The 27,201-nt window shown below is 46.6% G+C and overlaps 1 protein-coding gene across 1 annotated transcript in view; it reads right to left on the bottom strand.

The window, feature by feature from the left end:
* LOC115082468 (killer cell lectin-like receptor subfamily B member 1B allele C) overlaps window positions 1-27,201 on the bottom strand; it is a 69,615-nt gene that overhangs the window by 11,505 nt on the left and 30,909 nt on the right. The window contains exons 4-6 of the mRNA XM_029586697.1: window positions 12,269-12,367; window positions 10,106-10,254; window positions 3,830-3,921 (exon numbers count right to left, since the gene is read on the bottom strand). Of these exons, the coding sequence (XP_029442557.1) occupies window positions 3,830-3,921; window positions 10,106-10,254; window positions 12,269-12,367 (340 nt within the window). The remainder of the gene's footprint in view (window positions 1-3,829; window positions 3,922-10,105; window positions 10,255-12,268; window positions 12,368-27,201) is intronic.

A 27,201-nucleotide genomic window follows, 5' to 3' on the forward strand; every position in this document is an offset into this window, starting at 1 on the left:
TTTGGAATCCACTACAGGAAAAGGTATTCAAATGAGTCTTTCCTTCCTGTTGCTGGAAAGAGTGTGGGGGCAATGAAACATGAAGCCTAAACGGCTCATGGTGTCCTCTGGAATCATCTTCTGGGCCTGCTGGGAGAAGTATGCAGATAAGTCTTCCAGTTTTCTGCTGCTGAAAGAGGATTGGGGATGTGGAAGCTGGGGCTGTGGAAGATGAAGCCTGGAGTCCTCTGCTGGGGCAAGCTTTGTCTAGGGGTAGTAGGCGAGGGATACAGGGACATTTCCGCCATCCTGGCTTAGGAGTGTTACAGTTCAAGCATTCTTGGTATACTGAAACATTTTTCTTCTGACAGCTACTGCAAGCCCGGGATTTCTGGGCTGAGAGCTGACAGGCTAGACAATCTTGGTAATGTGGGTAATTCAAAGTTTGGTAATGAGTACAGGTAAAATGTAGCTGAGAATCAGAAATTGCTGGGGCTCCCGGTTGCGGCAACTCGCGGCCGGTCCCCCCTACCTGATCTGATGCCCCACGGACCTCCTGCCTGCTGGCGCGGCACGCTCTGACTCCGTCGGCCACCACCATGGTCTCCACACGGCCCTGGATGCCTCCGATCCTCCTGCTGCGGGTGCCTCCCTAGGCGCGTGCGCGCGACTCAGCCGACCTCTTAAAGGGGCCGTGGCGGGAAACCTCGGCTCGGTCCCTACTGATGACGTCAGGACTGAGGGGTATTTAAACCCTGACTCAGTCCTCAGTTCTTTGCCTTGGCAACAGGTCCATCTCTTTGGAGTGCCAGTTGCTGTTCCTGGTTCTTGTGTCTCCAGTTCCTGATCCTGATTCCTGTTCCGGTGGTTCCAGTTCCTGTGTCCCTGTCTGCTCCTATGTTCCTGACTCCATGCCCTTCCTCGTCCTTGGATCCTGCATCCTCTTCCTCGTCTTGATCTCCTGGTTCTGACTTCAGCTTGCTTCCTCGTCTCTGCTCGACTGCCGCCTGCCCCTGACCTCTGGTTTGTATCTTCATTTCGCACCTTCGCCGCCAGCCACAACCCAGACTCCTGACTTTGCCTCTGCCTGCCGCTAGATCCGTTTTCGTCGAGGAGACCCGCACCTAAGCGCTGCCAGCCCCGGCACCCAAGGGCTCAACCTGAGGGGAATGATGGCTGGTATAGGTGAAGCTCCAGCCGGGTCGTCCTCACCAGCACTGCCTTCTGGCGATGAGGACCATTGGAGGCCGTCCCTCAGTGGTAGCACCAACTCTCACCCCAGTCCATGGGTCCACAATCCCAACAGAAATGTTGTATGGGAAAATAAGTTGACTCAACGAACTGATGCAGACTCCAGTCCCTATATCTGGAGGTGGTTGGCTTCGGCATGCTGTTACGGCTGAGTAGAGACTCTGGAGCCAGGTGCACAATGATAGAATTCCTGGAGCTGGGTCTCCGCTGAGAAGGCCCTCTGAAACTGGGTGCTGGCTGAGAAGAATCTCTGGAGCTGAGAGTATGGGTGCAAGTGTGAACTTCAGGAAACAAGGGAACAGCATGTGAGTACGAGTGGATGTGAATGCAGGTAAGCGTGGTCTGTTATACTGGAACTGAGTGCAGGTATGGGTGGAACCAGGATAGCTTGTGGGTAAGCATCAGACTGGATGCAGGTAAGCAGGAGCTGGATGAGGGGAACTAGGGCAAGCAAGACAGACAATGACAGTAGACAAACCAGGACAAGGACTACATTGAACATGAAACCACATAATGCCCGAAGCAGTGAGGCAAGGAAGCAGGGGGAAGCAGGATAGTAATAGGGCAGCAGGATCAGCAAAGGCCCAAAGGCCTGCGTAGATTCAAAGCAGGGTACAGTGAGGAATGCTGGCAGTTGGGCAGCAACAGCGAAGCAAGCAGCAGAATTTTGCTTCCCTCCCTCCCACCCGATTAAATTGAGCATGTTCCACGGTATTTGTTTATGATTGTTGTCGCAGTTAGGGGGCGGAAAACCCGAGCCATAAGTTGGATTGTATTGCAATTGTGATGGATTGGTGGTGGTGGGGGGGGGGGTAATGCCCGTGTAGTTTTGGGGCTGCTATACGGGAAGGCCTAATGAGCAAGACGGGGCCGATGCTCAGGCTAAACGCTTACCCTCGCTGGAGCCGAGGCGGGGTGAGCTGTGGGGGAGGGGCGAATCGAGAAGTCTTACCATTTTGGCACGGTGGTAAGTGAAGAGGAGCCGGGGGGGGGGTGTGGGGGGGGGAAGGGCTAAGGTTTTTAATTATTCTATTCATTGTTGGTGGCTCGGGTTATATGTTTTGCTGTTAATAAACTGCGGCCTAAGTTTAATGCCATAAAGTTGTCAGTGTGGTTATGTATAGGGGAATGGAAGAGGGGGAGAAGCGAAGGGCCGTCTTGCTTCCTCATGTTACAGGTATGTTGTAGAGCATCAGGTAACAATTTAATATTTTGTATAGCTAATATAACATATATGTGAAAAATGTAGATGTATACATACCAGATATCTGCCATATAATGTAAAGCATCAGGTAACAATTGATTAATATACTTTATGGCTATTACAACATGTATGTGTGAAAAGTTTAGATATGTATATGACATTAACATTTAGATATATATATGACATAGATATTTGCCGCAAGCTTGGTGGCCTGAAACGGGGGGGGGGACGTTGAGTTAACCAGGGGTGGTAGGTAATGTTTACAAAATAAGGGGAAGGGAAGGGGGTGGGGTAGGTTAAAATGGGTGGGGAAGGCCAAAATACTGGGGGAGGGAGTAGGGGAAGGGTTAAGGAAAGGCTTGTTTTTTACATGTTTTCTTTAATTTGGGATTTGTGGTGACCCAGAGAGGGCTGTGATATGATCCTCCAGTCTGCTCCTGGTCTGCTTTCTGCGTTCCTTATACTATTTCTAGGTCTGTTAGTAATGATTGATTATTGATTTGATTTTTATTTGTGCCACCCGGTGATGTTCACGTATGGGTCTGGCCGATCTTTTCTGTTCAAACCACAAATCGGCTATAAAGAGCTGGAACCGGCGCAGAATTCTACGGATGATGGATGGAATCCAGACCCTGGCCCCTGAAGGCTTTATCCATGGCGCTGGTGCAGTTCTTCAGGTTTAAAGCAGGCCTGAGAAACCCCCAGAGCAGTGTCTGGTCCTGGTTCATCTTAAGACAGAGCATTATGGGTTTGGGGTGGCTCCCAGAGCAGGATATAGCAGAGTCTCAGAGGGGAGGTCCGGGAGCTCCAGAAGGAGATAGCAGTAATGAGCCCCTGGGAAATAAGAGTTTTTAATGTTTTGTGTTGGTGAACGCTATATGGAGCGCTGAAGGTTTGAAGCACTGAGAAAAAGGGGAAATCCATGATTACTCTTTGCCAAATCGATATGTATTTATGTTCTGCTTTTTTCCGTTGCTTCATGATGGATTATATTCAGGTACTAGAGGTACAGCTCTGTCCCTAGTCTACGATTTGTAGCTGACTTGTACAAGGTCACAAGGAGCAGCAGTTAGATTTGAACACAGGCTGCTCAGACTCACAGCCCCACTGCTCTAACCACTCCCTGGCCCTTGTCACACTTTCTTCTCTCTCAAATTATGCATATATTTTTCCATATTAATATAACGTTATGTTTTATGAATGTGCAATATAATATATACTTTAATTTATAAGCTCCATTTCCCGTTGACTCAGTGGTAAGGGACAGCAATGGCTTTGGAAAAGATTAATCTAAAAGATGTATGCTTGCATTAATGTGGGTCACCTTCTCTTTGATGACATCAGAGTCCGAGCTTCTGCCTTGTATTAAATTGAGCCCTTCATGAATAGACTCACCTGGACTCAGTGCCATTCAGCCACATCCATCTCTTATCGATGTAGGTCAGACCAACCCAATAAGTGCCTTTGACTGAGGAAGTCATGGAGCCCTAGAAATAAAAAGAACAGAACCAACAGATCTTCATTCCTTCAGGTCAAAGTACTAGAGTTAGAAACATTTTCTGCAGTATTTTAGTTATTTGACTTCAGACTTTATTGCTAAAACATTCATGACACCAAATTGAGATGAACAAAAGGTTTTTGTGAAAAAACATTGACAAGACTATTTTTGCATGTCATTTAAATTTGCATTCATAGGTAGGAGCTACTTTGCTTACTTTTGCATCACAGACACTAATTAGCCATGAATTTGTGAAAAAATAACACAAGCAAAATAGTTATTTAGGAAGTGTTAAATTTCATGTGTGCTATTTACCATTTTCCATTTTAACATGCAAAATTGTTCTCAGTTTAGTACATCAGCCATTTTGGAGCTTATCCCTCATCTAAATGGCTAGCCAGCCATATTTAAAGCTGTATGCTGCTATGTGGCTAGAATTTATCCGCATAAGTCGGGGGCATTCCAGGGGCGGGCATGATGTTTGTACAGGTGGGCTAAAGTTAGCCACACAAGATATGTGGCTAACTCTGATATTCAGAGTTATCCACACAACTTAAGTGGCTAGCTGTGGTCACGTGGTAGGGCTATCCTAAAGTTGTCCAATATGCTTATCAGCTAACTATAAAGTAGTAGGGATATTCAGTGGTGTGGCTGCACCATTGAATATTCCTGCTAAGTTAGCCAGATAGCTATATCCAGCTAACTTAACTAGCCTTCCATGGATTTCCTTTTGGATCTTTAGGTACTGTGGGGAGGGGACTCTTACCAGTGCTAGGCCATGTTTGGACAATTATTAATCTACCCCATGGAAGATAAGAAAGCCACAAGGCCCTACACTGAGGTGCAGCTCCTCAAGGATAGAGAGACTTTAGTTATACTCACTGACCATCCAAAAACCTATGTGAGGGGCCTTTGATAATCACTAATTTTATCCCCATGTATTTTTCCAGCAATGGGACATTAGGAGAGGTTTGATGTTTGGGATTCTTGCCCTTATCATAACCACACTTTTTTGTGAGAAGCTTGTGTGGAGCATAAATATCCCTTTAAGCATGATCAGTCTTTTGTGGGAGGGCGACTGGAGACACGGTTAGTAGCTGTGAAGTGCAGAATTGGAGACTGGATATATTTTCCATGGATTAAGATGGAAGGGGTAGGAGAGAAATAAGATCTAAAATGGACAAGGAGACCTTGTAGCGCTTGGAGGTGGACCCTTGTTCTGGAGCAGTGTGGGACGGCTCACTGGTTGGACCCAGGAAGCACCTGCCACCAGAAGGGAGAGCATAGGAGGAGACAGAGGCTAGCTGGAGCTTCACCACTGGAAGCCCGAGGTCTTCTCGGGTGGAGCCCTTGGGGACCCGGGCCACTTGGGCTTAGGTGGGCCGCTCAGATTCTCCCATAAAGGAAGTTCAATGGTGTGCCCACCAGGATCAAGGGTGCGCGGTCGACGTGTTGACTGGAGGACTAGAGGAACAAGGAAGGCCAGAATAAAGTCTGCAATGACAAGGATAGGAGCAGGGCCAGAATCAAGGAGGCATGGTCAAGGATAGCTGAGGTCAAGTTCCAAAGGTCAGTCTGAGAGTAGTCAGCCAAAGCAGAGGTCAGGTTCCAGAGATCAAGTGTAGTCGAGGAGGCAAGCAGAGGTCAGAATCCAGGCAGCGATCAAAATGGTCAGGAACAGGCAGAGGTCAGTACCAGAGAGTCAGTCCGAAAGGTACTACCTGGGGAGACGTAGGGGAAGACAGATGCTGGAACAGGAGGACGCTGGAACAGGAGGACGCTGGAACAAGACTGGAACAAGCGATGAGACATGAATTCAAACTAGTACACACACGGTGTCGACCCGATTTCCAAGGCAAGGAAGTGCAGGCATGGACTTCCTTACATTCTGAGTTAGGAGCTCAGAATATAAGGAATATAAGGAGCTAGGACCCGCCCCGGCCCTATAAGGGGCAGGGCAGTCCGAACACATGCGCCTAGGGGCAGGGTCAATGCCACGGAGGATGCCAAGCTCCATCATGAGGCCTGGTGCACGGAGGAAGGCCCGGCGACTGCTGCTGTAGGACGCCGAGGCCTGGAGGAGCTTGCAGCCACTGCTGGGGAGGCCGACCTGGGACCAGCAGAGAAGTTGGAGAAGTGAGCTGACCCGTGTGTGGGCCGAGCACGGACGGGGCGCACAACAGTACCCCCTCTTTTAGGTCTCCCTCTATGCGGGTGAGGTTTTTCAGGATGTGCCCTGTGGGGAGGGTGTTGGAAGAGACAAGGATGCCCTGGGTAGCATAGAGGCCAACAAGCCCACGGGATTGGCCAGAGCCGTATCTCACAACTTGGAACGAAGCTCTTCAACAGAAGAGGCCAAAGATTCCAAGGCTCGTCGATGCTCTTGGACAGTTGCGGCCAGCCCTGGTAGGGCACGGGAGGTGGGAGATGCCGCCGAGTCCATGGTCTTGGTAACCTGTAGCACTTGTTCTGGAGCAGTGTGGGATGGCTCCCTGGTTGGACCCAGGAAGCACCTGCCACCAGGAGGCGGAGCACAGGAGGAGACAGAGGCTAGCTGGAGCTTCACCACTGGAAGCCCGCGGTCCCCCCGGGTGGAGCCCTTTGGGACCCAGGCCGCTTGGGCTTAGGTGGGTCTCGCAGGTTCTCCCAGTTAGGAAGTTCAATGGTGTGCACACCAGGATCAAGGGTGAGCGGTTGACGTCTAGACTGGAGACCTGGAGGAACAAGGAAGGCCAGAATAGAGTCTGCGATGACAAGGCTAGGAGCAGGGCCAGAATCAAGGAGGTGTGGTCAAGGATAGCCGAGGTCAAGTTCCAGAGGTCAGTCCAAGAGTAGTCAGCCAAAGCAGAGATCAGATTCCAGAGATCAGTTCGAGAGTAGTCAGCCAAAGCAGATGTCAGGTAGAGATGTGCAATCGTTTATCACGTATTAGGCAATTTCAATGAAATTGCCTAATTCGTAGTGGATTGGGGGCCCCGAACCCCGACACGGATTTTCCCTGAACTTTGGGGAAAATCTGTTTTTCAGGTTTGTACGGGGGGAGGGGCACATTTTATTTTTTAAATTAAAAACTACCCCAATCATTACAATTAACTATAATACAACCCCCCCACCATCCTGATCCCTCTCCAAGACATACTAACATCCCTGGTGGTCCAGCGGGGTCCCGCGAGCGATTTGTCTCTCCGAGCCCGTCGTGCTTGCCTGCCTCACTCAAAATGGCGCCGATAGCCTCTGACCTATGTCACAGGGGCTACCGGTGCCATTGGTCAGCCCCTGTCACATGGCCATCGGCGCCATCTTGTGCTCCTGCCATGTGACAGGGGCTGACCAATGGCACCGGTAGCCCCTGTGACATAGTATGGGCAAAGGCTATCGGCACCATTTTAATTACTGGCAGCCGACGGCCTGAGGGCAGGAGATCGCTCCGGGACCCCTGCTGGACCCTCAGGGACTTTTGGCCAGCTTGGGGGGCCTCCTGACCCCCCCAAGACTTTCCAAAAGTCCCTGGGGGTCCAGCGGGGGTCCTGGAGTGATCTCGTCGACGGCTGCCAGTAATCAAAATGGTGCCGATAGCCTTTGCCCATACTATGTCACAGGGGCTACCGGCACCATTGGTCAACCCCTGTCACATGGCAGGAGCACAATATGGAACTGATGGCCATGTGACAGGGGCTGACCAATGGCACCGGTAGCCCCTGTGACATAGTAGGTCAGAGGCTATCGGCACCATTTTGAGCGAGGCAGGCACGCCGGGACAAATCGCTCCTGGGACCCCGCTGGATCGCCAGAGATGTTGGTAAGTCTTGAGGAGGGATCGGGATGGTGGGTGGGGGGGTTGTATTTAATGTTTTTTAGTAAGTTTTAATGCTTGGGGTGGTTTTTTGTTTTTTTTTGCTTCGTTTTCCCACATTGTTTTTTGGGCCGATTTCGGTTTTCCCTGTTTAGTTTTTCCAAAACTCTAACCGATGAAAACCGAACTTTACCCCGAAGTGTCCGACTCAAAAAACGACCCGGTAGTAAAAAACGAAGCTCATCTCTAATGTCAGGTTCCAGAGATCAGTTCAAGATTAGTCAGCCAAAAGAGAAGGTCAAGTTCCAGAGATCAAGCATAGACAAGGAGGCAAGCAGAGGTCAGGATCCAGGCAGCGATCAACATAGTCAGGAACAGGCAGGGGTCAGTCCGAGAGGTACTACCTGGGGAGACATAGGAGAAGACAGACGCTGGAACAGGAGGACGCTGGAATAGGAGGACGCTGGAACAAGACTGGAACAAGTGATAAGACATGAAGGCAAACTAGTACACACCCAATTGCCAAGGCAAGGAAGTGCAGGCTTGGACTTCCTTATATTCTGAGTTCAATCAGGGTGCGCTGCAGAGTTAGGACCCGCCCCTGGCCCTATAAGGAACCAGGCGGTCTGCGGGCACGCCTAGGGGCGGGGCCGACGCCACGGAGGGCGCCAAGCTCCGTCGTGAGGCCTGGTGCACGGAGGAAGGCCCGGCAACCACCGCCGCGGGATGCCGAGGCCTGGAGGAACTTGCAGCTGCGGAGGAGGAGGCCAACCCGGGACCAGCAGAGGGGTTGGAGAGGTGAGCTGACCCATGCGTGGGCTGAGCACGGACGGGGTGCACAACAGGCCTTATATTTTGTTGTGGTGATCTGTTGTTGTATGCTGATTTTGATTTTTGTGATTTTGGCCTGCACACTTTTCTAGTTTCAGTAAACTGATTTTTTTGAGCACCACCATTGGACTCCATATATTACTTGTCCTCTTTCTACCCAGTGTGTTGATTGAATAAATGCACACTGGTTTGAATCCTATTGTCTACCTATTTTGTTAATTCTGGCCTCCTTGCTCCTATTCTGGATAGTTTTGCATCTCTTGGAGATCTTTGTGCTAGAGTGTGAATTTATGATAATTAAGAACATAAGAACATAAGAACATGCCATACTGGGTCAGACCAAGGGTCCATCAAGCCCAGCATCCTGTTTCCAACAGAGGCCAATCCAGTGGCCAATCTTTCTACCCATTCAGATTTGGACCCAGACCCATAGCATCCCTGATTACAGCTAAATGTCCAAAGAGGGGGCTGACTACACCTGTATGTAACTGGACCGGTATACACTTTGGCTCCAAGAAACGCATTACAGTGACAGCAGTAAAATTCTGCTCTGCTTGCATAATGAAAAATGAATGTTCTCATGAAGTCCGCCTGATGAAGGTACCGGAAACACGGTCCTGTGTCAGGGTGCCTGTTTCGTATGGAAAAGAAAGTAATTTTTGTTTGTGTAGTATTAAAAACTGAAAAAAAGTTGACTATTTGGCCTATGATGAATGTAAGGCAAACGATGGTGATTTTTGGCACAAGTGCCTATTATGATGGCCACATAGATGGTTAAAAAACAGTAAGATGACCCTGATCTTGTGCACCTTCAGGTTTGCTCCTTTGTAATTGCAACACAATTGCTTTCATTATATTACTTATGCAGCCTAATTACTTTAAAACTAATCAGAGTAAACTTTTATTTGAACACTCCATCCAGTGGGTCCAGCATGGTTTGTACGTGTGCCTGCCCCCGAAGAGCCAGAGCAACAGAAAGCTGAGAGTGGATTCCTTTTACCTGCCTAGGCCTAGAAGGCTTATCCTTCCCCCCAACAGAAAATAACCCACCCATTGGGAAAGAATATGGGGGAGAGGACTGGTTGTAGACACTCCCAAGATATAAATTCTTTTATGCCCCTTTAGGATTCAGCTCATCTATTAAAAAGGGTTGACATACGTAACAGGGGATGTGCAGTCATTTTTCATGGATGGGAAGAGTGAGACGAATGGCGGCCATTTTCTGTTCATTCTGTTTTTCTGCTCAGAATAAAGCCCGGTCCATCTTGGCATGGAAGAAACCCAGAAACTGCTTTACACCAAAGGGATTCTGAGCTTCTCAATAGGATGGAGAGAAGGTGTGATGCTAATGTTACTCTTCAGTTACAAGGGGTTGATGAAAGGAGGAAAACTGCCCAGTATTGCAGCAAGAGCTGATGAGAGAACAGGAATTGGGCCTCGTGAGTTGTAGCGTACTGACTCGCTTTATACAATCACTACGTCCTCCACCGTGTTCATCACATGTAGTGTGTAGCAAAAAAAACCAACCCATTAAAGTAGTCATTCATACCAGATCTCTTGGGTTCTCCAGCAGAGCCAGGTGAGCTCCCCGGAAAGTGCAGTCCTGCAGGCTGGAGCTCTGGTTCTTCACCTCTGAGGATACAAAGTAACACTTTCCTCTCCAAGGTCTCCATCCCTCTGGACAGTACTCATACAGGCCTAGGTGTAAAACAGAACTGACCTAAGTTACGCTGCTAATATTATCACCACCGTCATCAGGTCACTGAGGGGTTACTGCTCTTCTATTCTTCTGGGAATATCCTTACTCTCCAGACAGGAATCTCAGGCTGGTCAGGAACGTTACCTGAGGAATACCCAGAAGAAGTCACTTAAATTGGGAGGAAGCCTGGCCTAGGAGTTAGGACAGTGAGCTGGGAAGCAGGGAAGCCAGTGCTGAATTTCTGCTTCTCTGATTGACTCTCCTTGTGACCCTGGCTAAGTCACTTTATCTCCCCTTGCCTCAGGCGTTCATTCAGGGCCTGATTCACTAAAGCTTCTTTCCTATTCTATGTGCATGGGGAATATACTTAGTAAATTAGACTCTTAAGATGTTTAGGTCTTTGGGCCATGGATTAATTCTACCTCAATACTTATCTCCAATGTACAGCGTTGCGCATGTCAAGTACTGCAATGAAAATGCTAAGTATTATTATTATATTCATTGGCCCATGTGAAGTTGCTAAAACCCTCAGATCTCATATTTCAGTCTATGAAATGGTGACCTGAGACCTTCCTGAGAGGTGAAATATGAAGAAAAGAGAGAGGGTGAAACCCCCAAAAAGCACATTCAATGAAGACGGGTCAGACACTAGAAAATGCAGTACAAAGCAACCTCTCAAGAGACATATTTTGGGTTTTAGTGGTTGTGCACGGGGGACTTGAAATTACAAAATCCTAATGGGGCTTGCACTTAGAGGAAGATCCATCCATGGGCTCTGCTGGTGCTGTTTCTGTATGATGTCCTAAGTTCAGCAATTATTGTATTTCAGGAGCACTTTTTATTAGATATTTTCTGAGCTCTGTTTCTGATTCATTGACGTAACCCAAATATGGCAGCACCTGAATTGTAAATAATAAATTCATTTCAACCAAAAATGCTCAGAACACATTCCTCACCTCCAGAATCTGACATCCACAATACTCCACCACCTCTCTCCCCCTTCTCCATTACTTGACAATATGACACTCCCTACCAACTCTTGCAACTCTTCTGCTCTTCCCCTTCTTCACAGTGTGACATCTCCCTGCCCCCTGGGTCCTCTCCTTCTCTCTCCCCATCCCCAACAATTTAGTGTGACACCTCCCAACTTTCCTCTATCCTTTCCTGCCACTCCCCCATATCCATCAGTACAGAGTCACATACCACTTCTCTCACCTCCTCTTCTCTCCTCTCCTCCCCTCCCCCACCTCCATCATTTCAGCATGACACTTCTCCACCACCTCATTACACTCTGCCCTCCTCTCCTTCCCTCTCCTCCTATCCCTCCACCTGCATTAATTCAGGGACAAACTTCTTCGCCACCTCATTACACTCTGCCCTCCTCTCCTTCCCTCTCCTCCTTGCCCTCCATCTCCCACATTTCAGGGTGAAACCTCTTCCTGCCACCTCATTCCTTTCTCCCCCAGAGTTTACTTTCACTTTCATTCTTGCTGAAGGTACAAAGTGTTCAGGGACACTTGTACCCATGTTTTTTTCTGAGGGAACCTTTTGCAAGAAATGAAATATCACACCAATTGTGGAAAACAGAATCCATGCATGTTATTTACCTTCCTTACCCACACCGCACCCTGGGAAAGGTCTCCAAAATGTGGCTAAAACAGTGGTTCTCAACCCTGTCCTGGGGACCCCCCCCCCCAGCCAGTCGGGTTTTCAGGATATCCACAATGAATATGCATGAGAGAAAATTTGCATGCACTGCCTCCATAACATGCACATTTTCTCTCATGCATATTCATTGTGGATATCCTGAAAACCCGACTGGCTGGGGGGGGGGTCCCCAGGACAGGGTTGAGAACCACTGGGCTAAAAGAACTTGTGGTTTGGAACAGTACACAGACGTTTAGCTGAATTGAGAGGATGGAATTTAACAGTCATTTTATGCAGGTTAAATGCTTTTTTATTCAAGTAGATTGCTTAGAAAATTGTCCTCCAGTTGGATCGTAGCACTTGTACCTCTCACGGCCTCCCATCCCTGTAGCTTCTCCACCATGTGCTTTAATTCCGATCTTGATTGGGCCAGTGCCACTTCAGTGTCATTCAGCCACGTGTAGTCTATAGATCAAGGATCGAAAAGATAAAAAGACAAAAACTTGATACTGCAAATATAAGGGAAAAAATTCACTAATAGTATTGGGGGAGTCAGAGAGATGGACACAGAGACCCTGGGACAGATATGGGACAGAATGTGAGAAAGCTCACAGCAGGGGCTAAGACACTAAATTTCACACTAAAAAGTATTTACTATAGAGGCGCTAATGTGTAGATCATGTGTAATTATAACACAGGGGAATAGTGTATTATACTTACAGAGATCCCTGGGGTTACTGTATGGGTTAAGTGTGATTATAACACAGGGGAATGGTGTATTATACTTATAGAGATCCCTGGAGCTACTGTATGGGTTAGGAATGAATATAACACAGGAGAATGGTGTATTATACTTACAGAGATCCCTGGTGTTACTGTATGGGTTAGGAGTGATTATAACACAGGAGAATGGTGTATTACACTTACAGAGATCCCTTGGGTTACTGTATGGGTTAGGTGTGATTATAACACAGGAGAATGGTGTATTACACTTACAGAGATCCCTGGGGTTACTGTATGGGTTAGGTGTGATTATAACACAGGAGAATGGTGTATTATACTTACAGAAATCACTGGGGTTACTGTATGGGTTAGGTGTGATTATAACACAGGAGAATGGTGTATTATACTTACAGAGATCCCTGGGGTAACTGTATGGGTTAGGTGTGATTATACACAGGAGAATGGTGTATTATACTTACAGAGATCCCTGGGGTTACTGTATAGGTTAGGTGTGATTATAACACAGGAGAATGATGTATTATACTTACAGAGATCCCTGGGGTTACTGTATGGGTTAGGTGTGATTATAACACAAGAGAATGGTGTATTATACTTACAGAGATCCCTGGGGTTACTGTATGGGTTAGGTGTGATTATAACACAGGAGAATGGTGTATTACACTTACAGAGATCCCAGGAGTTACTGTATGGGTTAGGTGGGATTATAACACAGGAGAATGGTGCATTATACTTACAGAGATCACCGGGATTACTGTATGGGTTAGGTGTGATTATAACACAGGAGAATGGTGTATTATACTTACAGAGATCCCAGGGGTTACTGTAAGGGTTAGGTGTGATTATAACACAGGAGAATGGTGTATTATACTTACAGAGATCCCAGGGGTTACTGTATGGGTTAGGTGTGATTATAACACAGGAGAATGGTGTATTATACTTACAGAGATCCCCAGGGTTACTGTATGGGTTAGGTGTGATTATAACACAGGAGAATGGTGTATTATACTTACAGAGATCCCCAGGGTTACTGGATGGGTTAGGTGTGATTATAACACAGGAGAATGGTGTATTATACTTACAGAGATCCCCAGGGTTACTGTATGGGTTAGGTGTAATTATACACAGGAGAATGGTGTATTATACTTACAGAGATCCCCGGGGTTACTGTATGGGTTAGGTGTGATTATAACACAGGAGAATGGTGTATTATACTTACAGAGATCCCCAGGGTTACTGTATGGGTTAGGTGTAATTATACACAGGAGAATGGTGTATTATACTTACAGAGATCCCTGGGGTTACTGTATGGGTTAGGTGTGATTATAACACAGGAGAATGGTGTATTATACTTACAGAGATCCCCTAGGGTTACTCTATGGGTTAGGTGTGATTATTACACAGGAGAATGGTGTATTATACTTACAGAGATCACTGGGGTTACTGTATGGGTTAGGAGTGAATATAACACAGGAGAATGGTGTATTATACTTACAGAGATCCCTGGGGTTACTGTATGAGTTAGGTGTGATTATAACACAGGGGAATGGTGTATTATCCTTACAGAGATCCCTGGGGTTACTGTATGGTTTAGGTGTGATTATAACACAGGATAATGGTGTATTATACTTACAGAGATCCCTTGGGTTACTGTATGGGTTAGGTGTGATTATAACACAGGAGAATGGTGTATTACACTTACAGAGATCCCTGGGGTTACTGTATGGGTTAGGTGTGATTATACACAGGAGAATGGTGTATTATACTTACAGAGAGCCCTGGGGTTACTGTATGGGTTTGTGTGATGATAACACAGGAGAATGGTGTATTATACTTACAGAGATCCCCGGGGTTACTGTATGGGTTAGGTGTGATATAACACAGGAGAATGGTGTATTATACTTACAGAGATCCCTGGGTTTACTGTATGGGTTAGGTGTGATTATAACACAGGAGAATGGTGTATTATATTTACAGAGATCCCTGGGATTACTGTATGGGTTAGGTGTGATTATAACACAGGAGAATGGTGTATTACACTTACAGAGATCCCTGGGGTTACTGTATGGGTTAGGTGTGATTATAACACAGGACAATGGTGTCCTGTGTTATAATCTCCAGCACCCAGCATTATAATCTCCAGCACCCAGCTATTATAAGCACCCAGCTGTTAAAACCAGCTGTTATAAGCACCCAGCACCCAGTGTTATAATCTCCAGCACCCAGCATTCATCGTCATTCAACATCCAGCTTTCCAACTAACCCTTCCAGAATCCAGCACCCAGCAGTCAACCAGCCACTCCAACATCCAGCAGTCAGCCAGCCTCGCCAACATGATCAACATGATGCAAACCTTCCCTATCCCTATCATCCCGCACTCCTCACTCAGAGTTAATTCACCCTTTCCCAAGATACAACGCTCTAAGAGATCCCTGATCCCCATCATGATCTCCCCTCTAACCCAATTCCTAGGCCTATCCTTAATCACACTAACCCTCCTCAACTCCCAATCTTTATCAAAAAAATCTCACTTGCTCAATGACTACCTACTGGACACCCAACCGGATCTGTGTGCTATAACGGAAACATGGTTAAAAAACACGGACACACCTCTAATCAACCAATTACCTACACATCTCTACGACATCTTCTCCATCCCTAGAACAAAAAAAAGAGGGGGATGATTACTGCTAGCTGCTAAAAAAGAACTTAGACTAACCCAGCATGCAATTAAAACTTCAACTAAACTTGAAATTGGGCTATTCAAATCCAATCAACTCCAAATCTGCCTCATCTACGCCCCGCCTGGGCTCCTAGACTCCGACCCATCACCCCTCATAGAACTTATAGCCAAACACATCAATACCAACTCACCAGCGATCCTGCTAGGAGACTTCAGCATTCATGTGGACTCCCCATCTCCCTCAGCTAACTGCGAAGCCCTCCTCTCATCCTTCATGGCCATGGGCTTTAAACAAATTATTAACAAACCCACGCACAAAGCAGGACACACACTAGATTTAATATTTACGAATGATCCGATCTCGACCACTGCTCTTCCTACCTACACCCCCATTCCTTGGTCAGATCACTCAATTATAGAAACGGAAATAGCCATAAAGAATAAACCCACCAGCAACATCTCCAAATCCACGATCCAATTTAGAAAAACATGCTCCATGGAAACTCTCAGCAACACGCTCACCAAGGAACTAACTAACTTGGACCTCACAAATGCGGACACCGCCATGAACTCCTGGCTAACCATCACCCATGCAGCAGCTGATAAAATATGCCCCTTGACATCCAAGAGTATTAATCCTGCCCGTTCTAACAAAAAACCCTGGTTCTCATCAGAATTAAGAACACTTAAACAAAACCTTCAACATAAAGAATTACAATGGCGGAAGAACCCCACTAATACTGCACGGGCCTCCTACAAAACCACTATGAGCCACTATAGGGCCACTACTCTTCGTACCAAAAGAGACTTCTACGCAAAAAAAATACACGGCTTCATATACGACCCAAAAACACTCTTCTCATATGTTGCCTCACTCACCACCCCTATTCCGCTTATCATCCTGGAAGAAGAAGCACAAAACAAATCCACCGAGCTGGCAGTCTTCTTCAACAACAAAATAAAAAATCTACTTAGCCCGCTAACATCCTCCAACCCCATTCCTAACCCCATTCACAACTCCCAGCCACCACCGGACCAAAAACTCGCCCCTTCAACACACAAACGGTCCCTAGAATCTTTTGATACCACATCATCCCTGGAAATAGAATCTATCATCAAGAAAATGAAGCCTTCATCGCACCCAATAGACCAAATCCCGACAAAACTCCTTCTTACAATTCCTAACATCATCGCCCAGCCTTTGGCCGACATTATAAACTGTTCTCTCACAAACGGAACAGTCCCAGACACTTTGAAAACAGCATCTCTGAAACCTTTACTAAAAAAACCCAACCTGGACCCATCCAATCCCACAAATTTTCGCCCTATCGCTAACTTACCTTTCATAGCCAAGCTAATGGAAAAACTGGTCAATACTAGACTCACAGACTACCTCGAATCCCACAACATCCTATATCCATCGCAATTCAGTTTCAGGAAACGCAAAAATACAGAAACTCTCCTACTCTCATTAACTGACAACATCCTGTTGGGTCTTGACCAGTGGCATAGCCACGGGTGGGCCTGGGTGGGCAGGTGCCCACCCAACTTAGACCCAGGCCCACCCAACTGGCACCGGAACTGCAAGGCTGTCGCGGGATCCCATCCCAGCGACAGCGAACAAGAGAACCCACGCCTCGCGCGCCATCACGGCACACATGGGGAAGCGCTGCTGCGGCCGTATGGCCAACCGGTCTTCCTGTTCGGGGGGGGGGGGGGGGGGAGCAGAAGCGCCGCGCGCAGCTTCCGCTTCCTCCCCCAATGCAGGAAGATCAGCTGCCTCTCCTGCTGCCACCCGTTCTCCTGCTATCTTCGGGCGTCGGGCGGTATGGCCTGCCGAACTTCCTGTTTGGGGGAGCGGAAGCGCCGCGCACAGCTTCCGCTTTCTCCCCCAAAGCAGGAAGATCAGCTGCCTCTCCTGCTGCCACCGGCCTCCTGCTATCTTCGGGCGTCGGGCCATACTGCCCGCCGATCCTCCTGCTTGGGGGGGGGAGGGAGGAAGCGGACGTTGTGCGCTGCGCTTCCGCTCCCCCCCCCCCCCGACAGGAAGTTCGGCGGGCAGTACGGCCCGACGCCCGAAGATAGCAGGAGGCCGGTGGCAGCAGGAGAGGCAGCTGATCTTCCTGCTCTGGGGGAGAAAGCGGAAGCTGTGCACGTGCTTGAATGTGTATGTGTGGATGAGAATGGGAGTGTGTGTGGGTGAAAACTGGAGCCTGGGTGTGTATGTGGGTGAGAATGGAAGCTTGAATATGTGGGTGAATGGGAGCTCGAATGTGTGTATGTGTGGTTGAGAATGGGAGCCTGGGTTTGTGGGTGGGTGAGAATGGGAGCTTGAATGTGTGTATATATGGGTGAGAATGAGAGCCTGGGTTTGTGTGGGTGGGTGAGAATGAAAGCTTGAATATGTGGATAAGAATGGGTGCTTGAATGTGTGTATGTGTGGGTGAGAATAGTACCTTAAATGTGTATATGTATGGATGAGAATGGGAGCTTGAATATGTGTGGGTGAGACTGGGAGTATGGGTTTGTAGGTGAGAATGGGAGTCTGGGTTTATGTGTGTGGGTGAGAATGGGTGCCTGGATGTGCGTCTGTGTGTACATAAGAATATAAGCCTGGGGAGGGGTGAGAAAGTGAGAACTTGAATGTGAGCTTGGGGGGGGGGAGAGCATATGAGAGTGACAGCTTGAGTGTGTGAGAGGGAGTCTGTGAGAGAAAGCGTGTATGTGTGTGTGTGTGTGTGTGTGGAAGGGAAGAAGACAGTAATAGAAGAAAGACACTGAAAAGGAATTAGGAAATGAGCTATAAGGGAAAAAATGGGAAAAAGAGACCAGGACCAACTGATTAGAAAAATACAAAGATCAGACAACAAAGGTAAAAATATATATCTATATTTTGAGATGTTAGCAATTTAAATATAAGCAACACAACCGCTCTCTCAAAATTTATGGACAGGTAGGAGCCGTGTATAAAATCGTAATAATAAGAAGGCTAAAGTACCACAAATCACCGTGAATTATGTTTGTATCATTAAGTAAACCTCATACTTAGGCGTAGATGTGAATGCTATGCTGCATAATTTGGCATTATTTATCAGTAAAAAAACAACTAGTTGACCTGCATGCCTACAGCCACCCATGTTAACCTTGTGCCCACCCAAAAAATCAATTCTGGCTACGCCACTGGTCTTGACAAAGGTCAACCATACCTTCTAGCTCTGCTAGACATCTCTGCAGCGTTCGACACAGTGAACCACACAATCCTCATCGACCGTCTCATGGAAATAGGTATCTCAGGTGCTGCACTCCTCTGGTTAAAATCCTTTCTAAGCGACAGATACTACAAAGTAAAAATATCCAACAAAGAATCACACCCGGTAGCTGCCAAACAAGGAGTTCCCCAGGGTTCCTCGCTCTCGCCGACCCTATTCAACATATATCTTCTCCCTCTATGCCAACTCCTCGATAACCTCAACCTCAGATACTTCATCTATGCAGACGACGTGCAGAGCCTAATCCCCATCAAGGAACCCGTCTCCGACATGCTAAACTACTGGAATAGCTGCCTCCACGCCATTAAGCTCCTTCTCACAAGTCTCTGCCTCGTTCTCAATACGTCCAAGACCGAACTGCTAATCATTTCCTCTAATGATAACAACATACTAGCCATCAATACTAACACACCTCTAGTAAATCAAGTGAGAGACCTCGGAGCCTTCCTAGACTCCAGAATGAACTTTAAAAAATTCATCAACAACACCACCAAAGAAGGCTTTTACAAACTACAGGTATTAAAACAACTTAGACCTCTCCTTCACTTTCACGACTACCGTTCGGTCCTTCAAGCCATACTATTCTCAAAGATTGACTATTGTAATGCGCTGTTACTTGGTCTCCCGGCCTCTTCTACCAAACCTCTTCAAATGCTGCAAAACGCAGCAGCCAGGATCCTCACAAACTCCCGCCGCATGGACCACATCACCCCGATTCTAAAACTACTTTACTGACTACCCATTCGCTACAGAATTCTCTTCAAGACACTTACTATTATCCACAAAACCTTATTTCAAGAATCCTCGCTCCAACTTACCATACCCCTCAAACCACACTCCTCTGCAAGACCCACCAGATCTGCATACAGAGATTCCCTCCAGGTTCCCCCCAAAAAATCCGTTTTCCACAACTCTATTGAAAAACGTGCACTATCAACTGCCGGTCCGCATCACTGGAACTCCCTCCCGCCAGATCTCCACCAGGAACATTGCCATACCACATTCAGAAAAAAATTAAAAACTTGGCTGTTCGCCCAAGCATACCCCTGAAAAAGCCTCAGGGTCACCCCCACAGTTACATACCCCACGGATGCGTCCATTTCCGCAACTCAAAGGAACTGTTGTCCGAATATTTGCACTATTTTATAACTTGCTTAATTCATATACACTATGTAAATTTGTACATAATTCTTACATTGTAAGCACCCTCTCCTGCTTTTGCCCTTCTCTCCAGTTAGAATTTGTTTAAACTATATTTCTCTAACAGCCTAGTTCCACATTCCCTGTTATAATGTAACTTTTGTTTTTGTTTGCACTGTTAATTGGTTCCCCCTAGTTTATTGTAAACCGGTACGATAGGACCTAGTCTTGAGCTTCGGTATATTAAAAGAATTTAAATAAATAAATAAATATTATACTTACAGAGATCCCTGGGGTTACTGTATGGGTTTGTGTGATTATACACAGGAGAATGGTGTATTATACTTACAGAGATCCCTGGGGTTACTGTATGGGTTAGGTGTGATTATTACACAAGGGAATGGTGTATTATACTTACAGAGATCCCTGGTGTTACTGTATGGGTTAGGTGTGATTATACACAGGAGAATGGTGTATTATACTTACAGAGATCCCTGGGGTTACTGTATGGGTTAGGTGTGATTATACACAGGAGAATGGAGTATTATACTTACAGAGATCCCTGGTGTTACTGTATGGGTTAGGTGTGATTATACACAGGAGAATGGTGTATTATACTTACAGAGATCCCTGGTGTTACTGTATGGGTTAGGTGTAATTATAACACAGGAGAATGGTGTATTATACTTACAGAGATCCCTGGGGTTACTGTATGGGTTAGGTGTGATTATAACACAGGAGAATGGTGTATTATACTTACAGAGATCCCTGGGGTTACTGTATGGGTTAGGTGTGATTATAACACAGGAGAATGGTGTATTATACTTACAGAGATCCCTGGGGTTACTGTATGGGTTAGGTGTGATTATAACACAGGATAATGGTGTATTATACTTACAGAGATCCCCAGGGTTACTGTATGGGTTAGGTGTGATTATACACAGGAGAATGGTGTATTATACTTACAGAGATCCCTGGGGTTACTGTATGGGTTAGGTGTGATTATACACAGGAGAATGGTGTATTATACTTACAGAGATCCCTGGGGTTACTGTATGGGTTAGGTGTGATTATACACAGGAGAATGGTGTATTATACTTACAGAGATCCCTGGTGTTACTGTATGGGTTAGGTGTAATTATAACACAGGAGAATGGTGTATTATACTTACAGAGATCCCTGGGGTTACTGTATGGGTTAGGTGTGATTATAACACAGGAGAATGGTGTATTATACTTACAGAGATCCCTGGGGTTACTGTATGGGTTAGGTGTGATTATAACACAGGAGAATGGTGTATTATACTTACAGAGATCCCTGGGGTTACTGTATGGGTTAGGTGTGATTATAACACAGGATAATGGTGTATTATACTTACAGAGATCCCCAGGGTTACTGTATGGGTTAGGTGTGATTATACACAGGAGAATGGTGTATTATACTTACAGAGATCCCTGGGGTTACTGTATGGGTTAGGTGTGATTATACACAGGAGAATGGTGTATTATACTTACAGAGATCCCTGGGGTTACTGTATGGGTTAGGTGTGATTATTACACAAGGGAATGGTGTATTATACTTACAGAGATCCCTGGTGTTACTGTATGGGTTAGGTGTGATTATACACAGGAGAATGGTGTATTATACTTACAGAGATCCCTGGGGTTACTGTATGGGTTAGGTGTGATTATACACAGGAGAATGGAGTATTATACTTACAGAGATCCCTGGTGTTACTGTATGGGTTAGGTGTGATTATACACAGGAGAATGGTGTATTATACTTACAGAGATCCCTGGTGTTACTGTATGGGTTAGGTGTAATTATAACACAGGAGAATGGTGTATTATACTTACAGAGATCCCTGGGGTTACTGTATGGGTTAGGTGTGATTATAACACAGGAGAATGGTGTATTATACTTACAGAGATCCCTGGGGTTACTGTATGGGTTAGGTGTGATTATAACACAGGAGAATGGTGTATTATACTTACAGAGATCCCTGGGGTTACTGTATGGGTTAGGTGTGATTATAACACAGGATAATGGTGTATTATACTTACAGAGATCCCCAGGGTTACTGTATGGGTTAGGTGTGATTATACACAGGAGAATGGTGTATTATACTTACAGAGATCCCTGGGGTTACTGTATGGGTTAGGTGTGATTATACACAGGAGAATGGTGTATTATACTTACAGAGATCCCTGGGGTTACTGTATGGGTTAGGTGTGATTATACACAGGAGAATGGTGTATTATACTTACAGAGATCCCTGGTGTTACTGTATGGGTTAGGTGTAATTATAACACAGGAGAATGGTGTATTATACTTACAGAGATCCCTGGGGTTACTGTATGGGTTAGGTGTGATTATAACACAGGAGAATGGTGTATTATACTTACAGAGATCCCTGGGGTTACTGTATGGGTTAGGTGTGATTATAACACAGGAGAATGGTGTATTATACTTACAGAGATCCCTGGGGTTACTGTATGGGTTAGGTGTGATTATAACACAGGAGAATGGTGTATTATACTTACAGAGATCCCTGGGGTTACTGTATGGGTTAGGTGTGATTATACACAGGAGAATGGTGTATTATACTTACAGAGATCCCTGGTGTTACTGTATGGGTTAGGTGTGATTATACACAGGAGAATGGTGTATTATACTTACAGAGATCCCTGGTGTTACTGTATGGGTTAGGTGTAATTATAACACAGGAGAATGGTGTATTATACTTACAGAGATCCCTGGTGTTACTGTATGGGTTAGGTGTGATTATACACAGGAGAATGGTGTATTATACTTACAGAGATCCCTGGGGTTACTGTATGGGTTAGGTGTGATTATTACACAAGGGAATGGTGTATTATACTTACAGAGATCCCTGGTGTTACTGTATGGGTTAGGTGTGATTATACACAGGAGAATGGTGCATTATACTTACAGAGATCCCTGGGGTTACTGTATGGGTTAGGTGTGATTATACACAGGAGAATGGTGTATTATACTTACAGAGATCCCTGGGGTTACTGTATGGGTTAGGTGTGATTATAATATAGGGGAATGGTGTATTATACTTACAGAGATCCCTGGTGTTACTGTATGTGTTAGGTGTGATTATAACACAGGAGATTGGTGTATTATACTTACAGAGATCCCTGGGGTTACTGTATGGGTTTGTGTGATTATACACAGGAGAATGGTGTATTATACTTACAGAGATCCCTGGGGTTACTGTATGGGTTAGGTGTGATTATACACAGGAGAATGGTGTATTATACTTACAGAGATCCCTGGGGTTACTGTATGGGTTAGGTGTGATTATACACAGGAGAATGGTGTATTATACTTACAGAGATCCATCTGGTTACTGTATTGGTTAGGTGTGATTATAACAGATGAGAATGATGTATTATACTTACAAACCACAAAAGCAACAGAGATGAGATACACGCTCTATCGTAGATCAACAAAAAGAGCAGATCATAAAGACAATGAATTAGTCCTTATAACGTTCTTGTCAGAAAAATCTTAATCTTTATTAGTTTGTAGAAACTACTGTTGCGCCCGTTGGTCGTAGACGGCTGCACCCTCTCTGCCTTACTTCTTTTCTTCCTCTCTCCTCTCCTCTGGGAAAGATGGCTGCCTCCGCTTCTGTTTGCTGACTTCTCCGGCGTCCCCGGACCGGCATGGGTGATTGCGTTCACCATGTTTCTTCCTGAGGCCTCCTAGGGCATGCGCATGGCCCTCACCTTTGAATAAGTCATGGCAATAACCTTGGGGACGTCCCCACCGCATGACGTCACTGCCTCCGGGTACTTAGCCTCCGATCTCAAACACTCAAACAAGTTAGCAAGGATTCCGGTCCAGCTAATTTCGACCTTCGAAGCTTGGAACAACACTTACTACCCTCCGGGGTTTCACGCTGATTCTAGGAAGCTCTGGGTCCCTGCTCCTCGGGGGCCCTGCTGCTCCTATCCACCCTCCAGGGTTGTCTCGCTTACCACCGACTCTGGACACCCGCTCCTCGGGGGTCTTGTCTACTCTTTCTCCGCAGGCACTCCACCTAGAAGGACGCCTAGGTACTCGCTCCTTGAGGGCCTTTCTGCTCCTGTCTCCTTGGGTCACCTGCGTCTCACGGACTACGGCATTAGCTTTCTACCATCTTCCCTTGCTTGCTGCTACAGAAGCTATAACCTTGACAGCAGTTACCAGCCTCATGAGTACCTCATTCTTCAGACTCTCTACCTTGCCTCCCCTTGACCAGATTCTCAGCATACTCCACCCTGCGGACCACTACCGGATCTGTCTTTACTGTCTATGCTCTCTGGGACTAGGTTCTCGGCCTACCCCGCTCTGCGGACCACTACTGGACCCTTGGATCCCAGTCAGGGTAGAGATCTACCCGGCACCTGTTTCACCAGTGTCAGGCCTGGAATCATCAGCGGAGACTTCTCAGAGGCAAAACGAACTGCCCACTCCTCGGGCAGTGCCATTGCTGTACAATAAAGCTTCTTTCCATTGTGTCTGCTTACTTAAAGAGTCCAGCCTATTGTTGTGGTTCCCCACGGGGCCCCTCCCCGTGGGATGAGTCATCGTCACAACAACCAGGGGTCTACAACCTTACCTCAAACACAACAGATTGCTAACTCCATGGACCCGGCTCAGCTCTCAGCCTTACAGGCCATCCCTGGCCTGGCCCAGCGGATCACTGAGCAGCAGAAGTCTCTGGTTAATTTGGCCGCTGCCTTCAATCAATTAAATGCCCTACTGAATACTCCGAAGGTTCCAGATAAAGAACCAATACCTCCAGTGGTTACTCTCAAGACTACAGTACCTCTATCTACTCTTACATGCTTCTCTGGGGATGCACGAATGTGTAAGTGTTTCATTAACCAATGTAGTATGCATTTCTCTTTGCAATCTAACTACTTCCCCACAGCCTTAGCCAAGGCCACTTACATCCTATCATTACTCGATGGAAGAGCCCTGGCCTGGGCCTCACTGCTCTGGGAATATGGTGATCCTATTTTGAATGACTTGACTGTCTTCCTGGTTTTCTTCAAGTCAGTATTTGAGGACGCAGCTCGTCATACCATTGCGGGATCTATCCTGCTACTTCTCCAGCAAGGTAACAAGCCTCTATCAGACTATGTGATTGAATTCAAAACCTTAGCATCCGAACTCCATTGGGACTTAGGATGTCTGCATGCTATTTTCTTGGAAGGTCTCAACTCCCGACTGAAGGACAAATTGGTGGCTCGTGACATGCCTGACACCCTAGAGTCTCTCATGGAATTGGCTGGAAGAATTGATTGACGTATTCGAGATCGGACTCAGGAGGCTAAGACTCCCAAGAGGCACGTCTCAGGAGGTACCCATCCTAAACCATTGCATATAGCACCTAACCCATTATCTTCACCCAATGAAGAAGAAGAGCCTTTGCAACTAAGCTGCAGCCATTTAACCTCAAAGGAGAGATATTTTCGCAAATGCATGGGGTTATGCATGTACTGCGGTTAATCGCGCCATGCTCTCCAGAGTTTTCCCATATGTCTGGGAAACATGCAGACCTAGGATCCACGGGAGGACTCTTCTTAGGTCTAACTACACCCACTCCTCCATTATCTCTTCCTGTCTCACTCATCTGCGGAAGCCTTGAATTTCAGATGCTTGCTCTTGTGGACTCTAGAGCAGGAGGGAATTTTATTTTAAAACGCCTGGAGGAACATTTGTGAATTCCTACTACACCCATAGCCCTGCCATTGCTGCTATCTTCTATACATGGAGGGCCACTTCCAGGAGAGGTCTCACTTACCACACAGGCCATAGGCCTGCGGACTGGAGCTCTACACTTGGAGACCATCTCTTTTCTTGTACTTGAGAAAGCCATGCACCCAGTGGTGCTTGGAATGCCCTGGCTACAGGATCACATGCCTCAGTTTAACTGGGCAATGCTGGAGCTATCACAATGGGGACCTGACTGTCATGACAGATGTCTTTCAAAGGTTTCTCCAATGTCCTGCATGCCCACTATACCATCATTGCCTGGTCTACCACCTCAATATGCATCATTCCAGGATTTGTTCTTGAAATAAGCAGCAGATGTGTTACCACTAGGGATGTGAATTGTGTGCCCGATCATTTTAACGATCGGGTTCGGCTGGGAGGAGGGGGGGGAAATCTGATTGTTACGAGATGTGAATTGGAATCGTTCCGATTCCAATTCACATCACTAATATTTTTTAGTGAGGCCCGCGCCATTAAAAAAAATCCCACCCCGACACTTTAAAATTACCCCCTTAGCCTCCCTCACTCTCCCGAACCCCCCCCCCCCCAAAACATTTTATTTTATTTTTTTTATTTATTTATTTAAGGGCTTTTATATACCGATGTTCATGTACTGGTACATATCACGTCAAAATCGGCAGGCTGCGTGCGCTGAGCCACGCAGCCTGCCTCCGTTCCCTATGTGTCCCCCCACCTTCCCCTCCCTTCCCCAATCTAACCCACCCCCCAGCCCTACCTAAATCCCCCCTACCTTTGTTGTGCAAGTTACGCCTGCTTAAGGCAGGCGTAACTTGTGCGCGCCACCTCAGCATCCCCCGGCACAGGCCGCAGTGCTGGGGGACTCGGGACCGCCCTCCCGGCCCGCCCCTGAAGTGTCACCACGCCCCCAGACCCATCTCGGACCGCCCCCTATCCCCAGACATGCCCCCCAGACACTCCCCTGGCCTGCCGACACGCCCCCAGACACACCCCTCCCGCCCCTTTTACGAATCCCCGGGTCTTAAGCACGTCCCGGGGCTTTGCGCGCGCCGGGACCTATGCAAAATAGGCGCGCCAGCGCGCGAGTGCCATGCGCTTAAATCCAGCCGGATTTATGCGTGCAGGGCTTTTAAAATCTGGCCCTTAGAGTGAAAAAATTCTGAAATCAGTCAAACTTCAATAATACTCAAAGACAACCAGAAAATTGAACTAGCTGGAAAAGTGCGTAACCTTGGAATAAAAATGGGCCCTGAAATCAATCTGAAACAACACATATCACTAAAAGTAAAGGAAGGTTATGCAAAGCTCATGGTACTCAGAAAACTTAAACCACTACTAACTCAAAATGACTTCCGAACAATTCTACAGTCACTAATTTTCTCCAGCATGGATTACTGCAATGAACTTATGATAGGACTACCTAATACAACATTAAGACTACTGCAAATACTTCAGAACACAGCAGCTAAAATACTAACCGGAAAAAGAAGGAGAGACCATATAACTGAAACCCTAGCGGAATTACATTGGTTACCAATTGAACACAGAATTAAATACAAAACCCTATGTACCATTCACAAACTAATTTATGATGAGAAATCAGACTGGTTAAACACAGCATTACGGGTACACGTCCCACATAGAAACCTCCGTTCAGCAAATAAAGCACTCCTAACCATTCCTTCAGT

The sequence above is a fragment of the Rhinatrema bivittatum genome, chromosome 1, assembly GCF_901001135.1.
Source record: "Rhinatrema bivittatum chromosome 1, aRhiBiv1.1, whole genome shotgun sequence".
Classification (NCBI taxonomy): Eukaryota; Metazoa; Chordata; class Amphibia; order Gymnophiona; family Rhinatrematidae; genus Rhinatrema; species Rhinatrema bivittatum.